Source organism: Gracilinanus agilis, chromosome 5, assembly GCF_016433145.1.
Source record: "Gracilinanus agilis isolate LMUSP501 chromosome 5, AgileGrace, whole genome shotgun sequence".
In the NCBI taxonomy this organism is placed as follows: domain Eukaryota; kingdom Metazoa; phylum Chordata; class Mammalia; order Didelphimorphia; family Didelphidae; genus Gracilinanus; species Gracilinanus agilis.
In genome coordinates, this window is record NC_058134.1 from 41,809,896 (window position 1) to 41,824,545 (window position 14,650).

Sequence of the window (14,650 nt, forward strand, 5' to 3'; positions counted from 1 at the left end):
CAAAATAATACAAACTAAGTAAAGACAAGGCAGTTTGAGGGGTAGGATGTTAACATTTGAAAGGATCCAGAAAGGCTGCATGTAATAGGTAGTGTTGAGCTGAGTTTTGAAAGGAGAGGAATTGCTTGAGGTAAGGGTGAGGAGGGAACATATATGGTTTGGGGAGTGGATGCTGTGATGGCATGGAGGTGGGATATATCTGTTTAACAAGATTATGCTATCTCAAAATTAGACATGTCTTCAAAAATCCCAATCCAAAATCAAAGACCAGGTCTTCGTTTTGTTTAAATTATCTTGTAAGTAGTAGCAAAGGAATATTTCATATTTGCAGTTTAAGATAAAATCTATTCTACTTAAGTACTTGCTTTGTTGTCTACTCGATTTCTTTTGTTGTTTATACACTAAGAAGCTATTTAAAATCCCACTTAACTTCTTTCTCTGGTTTCAAGGTTTGAAATAGGGAACTTTGAGTCAATCTTGGAGTTTATTGGTGAGAGAGATGTATTTCCAATATAGAATGGATTTAAAAAGAATGGCGGAATGCAGGAAGATATAATGGGAAAACTAAATAGCTTGCTTTTTAGCTTCTTGAGTTGGATATTCATAATGGGGCTCATTATTTGATTTAAAGACATAATGTGAGCCCTCCTGGGGTAAGCCCTTGTTAAAAAATGTGTATATTTTTAAAGAATTTTTGTGATGGAGGAAAGAAATAGCCATATTACATGAGACAGTTACTTCTCTGTACAGTGAATGCCTTTCTAGAAGGACACTGTTAATTTCTTTTGGGGAGACCTTAGACATGAGCTATATTCTCAGTTTTGTTTAAGATATTTTTTTGCCAGAATTTGAGGCACTGAGCTAGGGAGTACAAAGGGTGAAAAATCCTGATTTTTCCTCTCTATTAGGGGTCAGGCTTGAATCTGGATTCTACATGAGTCCAGTTATTGGAAGAGAAGGCACCACTCCAAGTTCAGTAATACGGGAATTAAAGAACATCATACAAATCCACATTTAAATGGATACTATATATACAATAAGATATATGTATATATATTAAGATATAAACATACCTTTTTTATGGAAAAAGATGTTTCTGGAGTCAAACAAATGATCTGGGGATTTGAGGTTTGTCTACATTTTCAAATTATCTGTTTTCTTTTCATTATAATAATAATAAAAAATTCATCATATATTTTCTTTGATCACTTTACTAATTTTTGGTTGTGTCAAAATGGTCTGTCTTCCCCCCTCCCACCTTGCTCTACTCTCTCTTTCTTGGAAATTTAAAATTTATTAGGGCTTCAAATGTTACTTCTATACAGATTAGTCATAAATACATATTTTTAAGCCTTGACCTTTCCCTCAAGCTCCAGGATATTTCCAATGGCATGCTGGATATTTTTATCCACTTGTCTCGTTTTTCAAATTCAACATATAAAAAATTATCTTTATACCTCTTGACTTTCTAATTTCTTTTAATGGTACATGACTATCACACTATTCATTCAGATGTAAAATCTGGGAATCATCTTTCACACATCACTTCCCTCCAACCTAATCTAACCTTACATCAAATCAGCTTCCAATTCCTTTATCAACATTTTTTGTTTTAGCGTTCAAATTTGTCACTATCTATGTATAGAAAGACAGATGTGTCTATATAATTCATTGACTGTATGACATTCATAAGAGGTCACAAGAAAATGAAGAGAAGTCTTCAATTTTGCTTTATAATTTCAGGGGGATCATTTTTAGAGAATTTTGCCAATACAAATAATACTAGCAGTTTTTTTCTTTTGAAAAAATTTAGCCTATTCACCTTTTCAATTCTGCCTTGTCACCAAAAATATAGTTTCAGAGAATAAGAAAAAGTATATATTGCAAAATATTTTTCTTTACAGATATAACAGGCATACAGTAGCATTCATTCTTGGGAAATAATAATAGTAAGCAGCTTAAAACAGGAAATCTTTTAAACAGAAGCTCACTTCCTGGCAGAAAGAACAAGTTACAATTGTACTCTGGCCTACATCTCTGCCTGGTTAATAATTAGCCATTTAAATAGGCGTGAACTCCTTCAGATAGACAACAACAACAAAAAAGTTAAGGTTTCCTAAGCATCTTTTTGCCACAGCAATTAATCTCTTTGAAAGCAAACATAACATATTGTTAATATAAATCTCACAAGAATATATTTTATTACTGAGATTAATGAAATACCAGGAATAAATGCTAGGTACTTCTTACTAAGTAAACAAAGGATCACGGACCAAAAACTCTAAGATAAATATAGTATTAAAAAAAGTTAGCACATGTCATCAAGGTTAATGGATTGAATCTTAATTCAACTAGCATTTATTAAACACCTATGATGAGTGCCAGGCACACTGCTAGGTGCTAGGGTCTCTCCTTTTATTGGATGCAAATGATATACTCAAGTAAGTAAGAACAAGGCAATTTCAGGGGAGAGGAGGTGGTTTATCCTACACCTCTATCATTTTATGGTTCCAACTGTGGCAAACTCAAATCAAAACAAATAAAATATTGCTGCCTTGCTTCCCTCTCCCCCACAAGAAATCTAAGAAACCTAAATCCATTCAGTTGTTTGGATGTTTCAAATGAAAAGATCATTGCTCTTAATTATCCATTTCCTTGTTTGAATCTGTATCCTTAACATTAATGCCATTTTAAGAGCAGAAAAGGCTGTTAGATCTAACTGTTCTTCTTGTGAGTGTGAAAAATAAGGGCCATGAAGGATAAAGAGCCTGTCTACAATCCCACAGCCCGGTTGTAGAAGACTGGTTCTGGAAGCCAAGACTACCCAGCTGTTCTGTCCAGTATATTTCATTGCCTCTTTCTATTCCTCAGTGAGGTTCTTGAAACTTAATACTTAGACGCCTGAACGAGTAGAGAGGCTGGCCACGCATCTACTGCAGCAAAACCCTGACGTTTATCATCAGAGCAAGTAATGATAAAAAATCCAATGAGAAACTACAGTGATGTCTTCTACTCCAGAACTGCACAAAATGCAGTGTCCAGGCAGCAAGAAAGGGGGCCCGACAGAAGGAAAGAGGCAGTCTCTCTCCAACACTCAGTAGAGAAGGGGGAGAAAGGATGAAGTTGGTAGTATAACTAGTGCTCCTTAAGATTCTTCTGGCAATTGTGCTCAAAGGAATAATGAACTGGAGGAATTCCATGTGAACTTGAATGACTTCCAGGAAATGATGCAGAGTGAAAGGCGCAGAACCAGGAGAACACTGTACACAGAGACTGATACACTGTGGTAAAATCGAATGTATGGACTTTTGTACTAGCAGCAATGCAACGACCCAGGACAATTCTGAGGGATTTATGGTAAAGATGCTACCCACATTCAGGGGAAGAACTGCAAGAGTGGAAACACAGAATAAAAACAACTGCTTGAACACAAGGGTTGATGGGGACATGATTGGGGACAGTGACTCTAAACGACCACCTCAGAGTAACTATCAATAATATGGAAATAGGTCTTGATTGATGACACGTGTAAAAACCAGTGGAAATGTGCGTCGGCTTTGGGAGGTTGGGGGGCGGGGTGGGTGAGGGGAGAGAAAGAACATGAATCATATAACCATGGAAAAATTTTCTAAAAATTAAAAAAAAAAAGATTATTTTGGCAGTATATATATTCCATTTCACAAAAAAAAGTACTTGGAATGTAATTACCTTTTCTGCTGGCAGTACATATTGCTGCATAAAATGTTTTACTCTCAGAAGAACTTCTTGGCCTGTCCTAGTCTGGAGGAATAATCTTCCTGTAGAATCAGTCCGTGAAACTGTAGCACTCAGCGTTCTTTGGTGAAGGAAAAACAGGTAAATGAGTGATAAGGTTCCAAGTTGATCTCCATGAAGCATTACTGAACACCCAACTGTTACTCATGGTGTGTTTGGCTACTTTAAAGGAACCATCTCTGCCCTCCACAAATTAATAAGTCCAGGCATACATGGCACAAACTCATGAAAAACTAGGATCTCCATCAGCCAAAGTTATGTATTTTCCTTACCTTTTGGTGAATTGTAGGCCAAGCTCTGCTAGGGGTTTGACAACATCAGCAAACAGATAACTTGTTTCAGATGCAGAATTTCCAAGGAGATATCTAGCATATACTCCCTTAAATGCAAGAAAACAAACACTCAGCTTTGCCAAAAAGTGTTCTACCCCAAATTCCAAGCTCATATCTCTGCAGGGTTCAGGTGGCACCATAAACTGATTTGAACTAACCAAAGTTGCAAGACACAAACATTTCAATCAGGAGGCTAGCTCTACTAACTTATGGTGATAGCAAGAGCAAGAGGTTCACATCACCTACCCAGAACACTGTATAAATTTCTTAGCAGAGAGGACAAACTGCACTTTTTAAATAGACACTATAGCTCTCACAGGAATCATGCTTGCCAATTACATCATCTTCAGTGATTAAAGAAACCTATTTAGGAAATCAAAATAATATCAAACTGTGGAACCAAAGAAAAGATAATTACATAATCTCTAAACACGTCTGACTTGGATTAAATCAGACCTAAATAAAATCACCCTTTCCTACTCTAAAAATGAAACACAACAAATGGAGTCTTCCATTTTCAAATGGTCAAAGAAATCCTTTTTTCCTAATAGTACTAAGTAGGCGCTATCAATTTATCTTTGATTCTCTCTGCTTTTTCTTCCAATTATTCAATTAAAAATATCAATGATCATTCTTGTTATATATGAAGTTGTTATGGATTTTTTATCTTTTCTAATTCTATGTTGGTAATTTGGGTGAAATGAATTTCTAAAGAAACTATTTATGATTAATATACAAATTTTAATCATCCTTCTTTGATATTTTTCATTTTGACCTAACTTTTTTTAAAAGCAAATACACTCACTGAAACTCCTTTATGAAATGAAAAATTATTTTACATTAAAATCCCATCTGATAACCAATTGTAGAAATGGTCAGATTTATAAGATTTTCTAAGATCTATTTTCAGGAACTCACTGTCCAAGGCATCCAACCTTTTTGAAGGATTAGGATAAAATGACATATAATGGAGATTACTGACAAGAGTAGAAGTTGGGCAGAGAATGCATGAATTCTTAAAAACAAGAAAAAAATGCCTATTTCCCCCTTAACCTTTTCTTCTTTTTCCTCTGTGGTGCCTAAAAAGCTTCCTATCCTCCTTCTTTCTTTTCTTTCCATACCTGCATCACTATTTCAATGATATATCATCAGAAATACACTACTTATTTTTGAGTAATAGAATCTTAGACTTAGAAAGACCTTAGTAGCTAATTTAGTACAATCCATCTTGGCCTTGCTTTTGTTAAGTATTTAGCTAATAATAACAGCTGACATTCACATATCATTTTAAAGTTTGCATACCACTTTACACACACTATCTCATTTGTTCCTCCCAACAATCTTGTGAGGTGCCATTACTGTTCCCATTTTACAGTAGAAGACACTGAAGTTCAAAAATTAACCCATTTTTTCCATTGCATTGCATTTATAAGTGTCTACTATGCAATACGCACTGTGCTAAAGAGCTGAGGGTACATTGAAAAATATGAAAAAGCCACTGTTCTCCTTTCCATAATGGGAAAACAACATATGTATATATGTGAATGTACAAAATATACAAGTACAGAGATAAGTAAATACCAAATAAAATTCAGATAATTTTGGAGAAGAGTGATGTGGAAGCAATACTTGTATTTTAAGATATGCTTATTCTTCAAATATCTCATTTTATTCTCATAATAATCCTAGAAGATAGGTGTTATGATATTTGCATTTTACACATGAGGAAATGGAGGCCCATAAAGGTTTAAGTGACTTGCTCAGGGTCCACTACTAATATCTGAGGCCAAATTTGAAATTAGGTCTTCCCAACTCTAGGTCCAGCATTCTACCTACTATACCACCTAGACCATAGCATTTGAATTTTTAAAATTATCAATTGTTAATCTTTGCATGTTAAAAACTAAATAATTACCTGCATTATTCCAGCTAATTTGAAATATGAAAGAGCAAGAAAGAAGTTCCAGTTAGGAAGTGTAGGGCTAATTCCTCTGTAACGACAATAAATTAAAGCCAGTTCTTCTACGGATGGTATCCCTATAAAAATAACACATTATATTCATCTAAGAAGCTATGATATATTTAAAAATGGCATATTATAACATACATACTACTTTTGTTTCAAAGTAAGTACATCAAACCACGTAACAATAGTTTTTCTAATCTTTGGCTCACTAAACACATTAAATATACTAGACCAGATTTTGCAACTATTATTAAAATGGAATTTCAGAAAGAAAACATTTGAACGAAATTAGTTCTTTATTTATCTTCTTCGTAGGCTAAAATTTAGTCATAGTTCTTAAACTGTAAGATTATTTAAAAATCTAAATATGTCTTATTGGAATGTTACTTATGAATAAACCTTAAATTAAGTCATTTGTACAAAGCTTCAGTTTCTTACCTGCAGTAAGTTGCAAGTTATTACTTTTATTTAACACTGGAATGTTCCTAGGCCAAAAGAAGAAGGAGGAAAGGTATGCTAAGTCTGATAAAGGGTGTCCGATGGTTGAAAGCTCCCAGTCCAGAACTGCTATTACACGAGCCTTTAATTAAAAACAAGCAGGAGTCTTAATAAGTTACAACTTCAAACTGACTTTTAAAAAGATAAATAAATTGAATAAATATATATATTCATCATTACTTTGCTAAAAAAATAAAAGTTTTTCTGATTCTTGCAATTACATTTTGAGATGGCTATCTCTCAATTAATATAGGACTGACCACCCTAGTTTGACTACTATTACTCTACTGACCACTCTGTTTCTAGTTGGTAGATTATCTAAACCTGTTTAAATATTTCTGCACACATAAAAAGGTTTACTGATATAAGAAATAGACATTATTGGCTAAAATACAGTTTATACATTAACTGTTTATTTTAGTTCACAGTGCTATGTACTGAATAATAAGGTGGCTAGGGTAAAGAGGATAGAGTTCTGGACCTAGAGGAGTGAAGTTCTGAGTTCAAAGGCGGCCTCAGATATTTACTAGCTGAGTGATTCTGAGCAAGTCATTAACTGCTGTCTGCCTCAATTTCCTCATCTGTGAAATGGGGATAATAACTATGCCTACTTCCCAGGGTTATTGAGAGGATCAAATGAGATAATAATTGTAAAGCACTTAGCACAGTGTCTGGCACACAGTAAGTGCAATATACATGTTTGCTATTATTTTTGTTGTTCATCATGTTCGACACTTTGTGACTCCCAGACCATAGCACGTCCCTCAGTCTGTTCACGTTCATGTTTATTGTTTCCATGACACTATCCATCCCATCCTCTGTTATTTTTCTCCTTTTGCTTTTAATATTTCCCAACATGAGGGCCTTTTCCAATGAGTTCTGGCTTCTCATTATGTGGCTGAAGTATTTAAGCTTCCATATTTGACCTTATATTGAAAAGTCTGATTTAATTTCTTTAAATGTTGATTGAGTTGATATCTCTGTTGTCCAACAGACTCTCAAAGGTCTTCTCCAACACTACAATTTGACAGAATTGATTCTGCAATGCTTAGCTCTCCTTATAACATTTTACAATCATTCAAATATATATATATATATACATATATATATATATAAGTACAATTTTTGGATGAGTTATTCAAATCCTTATCAACCTGGAACTTATTACATAGCCATGCCATATGAATGAGGTAAAAAGAGCTGATAATAATACTTAAAAAAAGAAATTTTATTGCACTAATTTTATCTTCATTTTACAGATAAAAAAACTAAGTCTCATAGTTATTATTTGCTTAAGATCAAAGAATGGAAAAGTTCATATTTGAATCCAGGTTCTCTGACTTCTCAACTAGTATTCTTTCTAGTTTTTTTATAACTGCTTTCTACTCTAATGCTACCATAATATCTACCCCCCCACACTATTATTGCTTAGTTTTGGGAACAATATTCATTGATCATGGGTAGTACAAACTAATATAATAAAAATGACAATAACACCTAAATTAGTTTAATTATTCAATATCATACAATCAATCTATCCAACTACTTTATAGAACTACAAAAACTAGTAACTTTACATGGAGGGAAAAAAGTTCAAGTGTGTCAAGAGAAATGATGAAAAGAAATGGGATGTATTCAATGTTTTGCTCTGTCTTAAACACAACAGTCACTTAATAAATTTTTAGTAAATTTGAATCTTTTCTATTCCTAATAAAGGGGAAAATATTAGGAATTACCTGAGGGTAAAAACTGTCCTTTTAACTCATAAAGTGGGATATATAAGAATGTTTTCTATATTATGAGAACTTAATATTCTTCTCTTGAATTGCATTTATTTCAAGTTAGCAATTAAACCACAATACTATGGAAATGTGAGAATAAAATGTCTAAATATTGCCAAAGAAGGTAGCAATGACCTACCCCAGTGATGGGCAAACTTTTTAAAGAGGGGGCTAAAGGAAAGGAAATGCTCCTCTGTCAGTCTGTTTCTGAGGCAACTCTTTCAAAGTTTTGTTGTATTGTATCCTACTCATTGTATTCGTCAGATTAGGAATAATGTCGCAGGGTTAGATAGAACATTTCAGGGGGCCCCATCTGGCCCGTGGGCCATAGTTTGCCCATCACTGACCTAGAGAGTAGAATGCAGGCCTTGGAGCCTGGAAGAGCTGGGTGAGAATCTCAGCTATGATACTTAGTACTGGCATAGTGTCTCTTAATCAACTCCTTGGGCCTAATCTACAAAGCCAGAGATGGAGTGTGATGGGTACCTGCATTGGTGGACTGTTCTCACATTTGGAATTCATCATTTTAAGAAAATCATGGAGCCTTTGTGTACTTGAGCAAATATTTCTCATATAAGTAGAGGAGAACTGAATTGTTTTTCCTTTGTGTTCCCATTCTCTTCACCTAATCTTCCTCCTCTCCCAAATGTGTCAGATTTCCCCTCAAGGCCACTCCTTTATTAAAGGGGTTTTTTTTGAGGCAGGGAAGAAAAATGGTTTGCTATACAGCCTTGGAAAGCCAAGACTTATTGAAAACATGGATTTCTATATGTAGCGATGAATCGATTTTTAAAAGTCAATCATGGGTCAGCTAGGTGGCAAAATAGATGAGTACCAGGCCTGAAGTCAGTATAACTGGGGTTCAAATCTGGCCTCAAACACTTCCTAGCTGGGTGACCCTGGGCAAGTCACAACCCTGTTTGCCTAGCTCTTACCCTTCTATCTTAGAGTTATTACCAAGACAGAAAGTAAGAAATAAAAAAAAGTCAACTAACATTTATTAATCAAATGCTATATGTAGCAGAAGGGGATAGGGCAGCCAAAGGGGGTGATATCAAACACAAAATTCCTCTTCTTACAAAGTTTATAATTGTTTTATCTAGGAAAACATATGTATATACACTCTGTATGTGTACACATGTGTAGCAAGGGAAGGCTTGCTACAGGCCATCCTGGGAGTATAAACAGCCTCATGGCTATAGACAGAAAGAATCAATTTTTGAATATAGGGTCCATTTTTCCTATTTGTGAAATACATCCAAATTCTTTGTTTTCCTCTTGCCTTCCTCTAATTCTAGTATTCTGATCATTTCATCTTTTAAAAAAATCATAACGATACTACAAATAGACCATCAAAGAAGGATGTAGATGAGAGACCAAAGACGAGACAATAAGGCAAACACTGTATTTTTGTTATTCTTAGATACCTCTAAATAACCCCCAAAATACCCCTGGAATTTGTGTGAAATGAAGCTTAAGATACTAGGTAAAATCATGTTAGGAAAACCTGTGGCTAAATATCTCTAAACAATGCCAACTCTCACTGGAAATCAGGCTTTTCTTGGGACTCTTTGAGCACTTCTAGTTTCTACCACTCATTCTAGCATTCGTGGTTTTGTGGTATTCCATAGAAATACATTTTTCTTCCCAACCAGATTTTAAGCTTTCTGAAGGCAAGTGTTACATTTTTCTATCTCTCAAGGCCCTTTCTAACCTATACCCTCCCCCCTTCCTTTCCAGACTTCTTACACTGGCCACCTTGCTGTTCCACTCCCAAGACCCTGTGCCCCTGCTCTGGGCATTGTCTCTGACTCTCCTGCCATGCCTAGAACGCTCTGACTCCTCTGCCCCGGGTACTGCCCTCTCTGCATCCTGAAAGTGCCACCTAAAATTTCAGCTTAGTAAGCATTCCTTAACTCCTCCCAATTCTGGGACAAGTATCCCAGGGTGAGAATATCCTTTTGTTGCTTTTAATATCCCAGCACTTAATGCAGTGGAACACAGTAGGTGTTTAATAAATGTTTAGTGATAGACATAAAACAGTTAATGTTCTTGAAACAGGCAAAGGATTAGTAGTGAATATTGGCTGTCCTTCCTGTGATTTCTAAGCATAACTTCTCACATTCTGCCTCAGGAAAATGGTAATTATATAGCCACTTTGATTTTATAAGGAAAAATAGTATTTGATGTTTGTTGCTACCTGGAATTTCTTTTTTTTTTTTAACCCTTACCTTTCATCTTAGAATCAATACTGTGTATTGGTTATAAGGCAGAAGAGTGGTAAGGGCTAGGCAATGGGGGTTAAGTGACTTGCCCAGGGTCACCCAGCTAGGAAGTATCTGAGGTCACATTTGAACCCAGGACCTCCCATCACTGGGCCTGGTTCTCAATCCACTGAGCCACCCAGCTGCCCCTGGACTTTTTTAATAAATGATTCACATACATTATCTCACTTGATCCTCACAACATTCCTGTGAAGTAGAGAAACAGATTATTATCTACTATTATCTATTATTATCTATTATAATTTACAGAGAAGGAGAACAGATAAGTGACTTGCCCAGGTCCATGCCTCAGTATCTCAGGCAAGATTCAAATTCAAGTGTTCCAGCCTTCAAAATTCATACTCTATTATTATTAATCCTTACATTTTTTGAGTTGTGTATTCAGTACTTATTCTGCAACTATTACTATTATTATATAGATAGGTTATCTAGATTTTTTCCTTTCTTTTAAAAGTAAAGAGAGTTTACTATAGCTAGGAACATTATTGTCTGCAGGATCAGACCTACAGGAAAGTGGAATAGGTAGGAATAAGTTTAGTATGATTTCAGAGAATAAAAAGGTCATTTTCCCAAAAATGCTACCTCATCCTATTTACTTATTATTTTCTAAAATTCTACCATTAGGAATTCAGTCCTCTGAAATAAGGATTTGCTTCCCCTTTAAAAGAAAAGGTATTAAAAATAAACTGCTTACATTTGTGTAGATGGGCCCTAGTTATCCTTGTATTGATTGCTGGGCCTGTGGTGTTTGTAAGGGATCTCTTATTTGTTCAACATTAGGCTCATTAACAATTTAGAGAGTAAAATTTTTTTCTAATTTTTAAATTTTACTCATTTTAATTAATAGGTATTTCCACACCTCCCTCTTGTCTCTTTCCCATTCACTGGAAAAAAAGAAAAACAAAATCCTTATAACTAATATGCACAGTCTAGTAAAACAAATTTCCACACTGGTCCCCCTGAAAAAACTATTTCATTTTATATTGAACTCATCACTGATTTTTCAGGAAGTGGATAGCCAGCATTATGATTGGTCCCCTTGAATTGTAATTGGTCACTGCATTGATCAGAATTCTTTTAGTCTCTCAGAAATGATTTCATAGCTTTTCCCCAAAGACCTAAGAACATGAAATATATGTAACAACTATGTGGGGTACAGAGTTTGGCACTTTAAAGACACTAGACTATATTATATATTATATAATCAAGAAAGTAAACTATTCAGTAGTTTTAAGTTGAAAATTTGCAAAGATATTTTGCCTTTTGGTTTACTAGGTTAACATTCATTGAATTGTCTTAAAGCAAGATCAGTAGCCCAACCAAGAGTAGGAATTGTTTGTCCTTTGAATAAGAATTTACCAGTATTATTGACAAAGGCCAGAAATTAGTTAAAAATTAAAATTTAACTAAAATTAAAAATTGAGGGTGCCTGTGAGGTCCCTGCTTCCCTAGAGAATCCATTCCACTTTGGAAGAACTTCCATTCTAAGGGAATTTATTTTCAAAAATATAAAAATGAAATCTGTCTGGCAGTTTCCATTCACTCACCTGGTTTCATCCTCTGGGGCCAAGCAGAACAAATCTAATGAATGCCTTTTTCACATCCAAGCCTTTTGAATACTTAAATATCCCTCTCATATCACCTTTTCTCAAGCCTACACTAAACATATCTCATTTCTTCAGTTCATCATCTTAAAGCATATTCCAAAATTCCCTCACCATCCTGGCCACTGCAGCCTACAAAGCATTTATACATTTCTAATTATATTACAAGCATTACTAGAGACTTGGTTTTTATCTTACATTCAGGAATGCACCAATGTCTTGATATTTTTGCTCTCTTACAATAAATATTTTGACTGGTGGTGATTCTGGGAGTGTAAGGAAGAGTGGAAGAGCTCTCTAATATTTTGGAAGGAAAGAAGCCCCTATTTTAGATTTTGCCCAGAGATAGCCCCAACTCCCAGTTTAATTTACACTAGTATTTGTAGTACCTCTCTTGGATGGAAAATCAAGTTATCTATTTTAAAGTCCCCATGAATCAAATTTTGCTCTTGGTCCTGATCTGGTAAGTTCTGCATTAACCAGTCAGAGAGTTGGTTCATAGCAGGAATGGTCTGATGAGCAGCGGCCTGATACTGCTTTGTCCATGTTAATACCTGCAAATAGATAGGTTGTTTTTAGAAATTAAAAGTTACAAACAGACATTCTAACATATAAGTGAATTTTAATTATATTACACTTTATTTCACTACTAAACATAGTACTGTGTTTCTATGGCCAGGTAACACAAAGCTCAGTACTTGGCACCACGGTATTAAATATTCACGTGATTGGTGCTTAATGTAAACTGGCTAGTTGTCTGAAAACAAATGGAACTATGAAATAATGTATTCCTAGAAATACTTTCCCATTATTAATTTGTCTTTCTAGGATGCTTGTAATGCATTTATCATGTGTATTTTGGTTTTTTACATTTAAAAAAAAGATTTTACTTTGTAATCTTTTTAGAATGTTTTGTGTCAGCCAGTGGGTGTTTTTAGGAAATTTGTAACTAAATAAATTCATTACAAAAAAGGTTATTTTTTTAAGTCAAGAACTAAAAAATCAATTGGATAACTTTCGAGATAATGTTCAATTTCAATGTTGTTAGACTAATAATTGATTTTTTAAAGAACAATGACAGCAATAACTACTTAGCGAAAATGTAAAATTAGAGAAAAATGACTAAATGACAATTTAAACTATTTTACTACTTTAGTTATAAGACAGCCTCTGTCAAGACCAAGGTATTTGTGGTATTTGTCCCCAAATTAGTTTAATTTCTTCGCTTAAAAAAATTTCACGAATTGAAAACAAAATGTTTGTTTTCTTATTGGTTATTGCCATAGCCATATTGAAAAGGAAGCAAAACTACCGTGAGCAAGTACTCAGAGTTTGGATCCCTGAACCCTCATTATCTCAAAATTTTAACTTTCTGAATGGCTTCCCTACACCAAATCTTTTTGATTCTCACATTTATATTATTTTGCTCAGTGGCACTTTTTTTTAACCCTTACCTTCATCTTAGAATAAATACTGTGTATTAATTCCAAGGCAGAAGAGTGGTAAGAGCTAGACAATGGGGGTTAAGTGACTTGCCCAGGATCACACAGCTAGGAACTGTCTGAGGCCAGATTTGAACCCAGGAACCTCCTTCTGTAGGCCTGGCTCTTAATCCACTGAGCCACCCAGCTGTCCCTCTCAGTGATGCTTCTTAAAATACAACTTAAATCATATAAAACCCAGTCCCCCTCCTTTAAAGCATCAAAAAATGGATCCTTCTGTCAATTGATCAATGCTCCATTCCACAGCTTAGCTTTCAGTCTTCTCTAGAAATTTTAGCTATAAATCTCCATATCTCATTCCTCTTTTACCTTCTACTTGATTCAAGCCAATGTCTTTAATGACATGCTTATATACAGGGTACTAACATGCCTCCACATCTTTGCTCATGCTATTTCTCTCACTGAAATATTGATTCCCTTCCTCTCCATCATTCTAAAATTTATTCTTAAAGATTCATATCAAGTTTCACCTTCTCCATGAAAATATTTTGAATATGATAGCTTATACTGATTTTTCTGTTCCCTAAACTGCCACAGGTATTTTGGGGGCATGCCACAAAATTTAGTATGCAATTATATACCCTCAGATAGGATTTTTCTAGTTATCTCATGTATGTTCAAAAGATCACACAATTAAGCTCTGAAAGAAGTCTCAGAGACCAATTAATTTAATCACCTTTTTGGCCAAGTGTAAGGAAATTATTCACCCAAGATTATTAAACTAGAAAATAACAGATGTAATTACCTATCTGTGTGAATAATAATTACCCTCAAAAGGGAAGAGGGGCTGGAAAACATTACTTAAAAAAAAGATAGAGTTCAGGTGTGTTCCCCTAGCATTCTAATCAGGAGTCACTCACTGAGACCATCCATGGAGTTTTCCTGGCTATATTCTTTTTTTTTTTTTT

The 14,650-nt window shown here is 34.7% G+C and overlaps 1 protein-coding gene across 1 annotated transcript in view; it reads right to left on the reverse strand.

Moving 5' to 3' along the window:
- ACAD11 (acyl-CoA dehydrogenase family member 11) overlaps positions 1-14,650 on the reverse strand; it is a 99,197-nt gene that overhangs the window by 55,630 nt on the left and 28,917 nt on the right. Inside the window, exons 5-9 of the mRNA XM_044678416.1 lie at positions 12,630-12,794; positions 6,511-6,652; positions 6,022-6,143; positions 4,047-4,153; positions 3,709-3,835 (exon numbers count right to left, since the gene is read on the reverse strand). Of these exons, the coding sequence (XP_044534351.1) occupies positions 3,709-3,835; positions 4,047-4,153; positions 6,022-6,143; positions 6,511-6,652; positions 12,630-12,794 (663 nt within the window). The remainder of the gene's footprint in view (positions 1-3,708; positions 3,836-4,046; positions 4,154-6,021; positions 6,144-6,510; positions 6,653-12,629; positions 12,795-14,650) is intronic.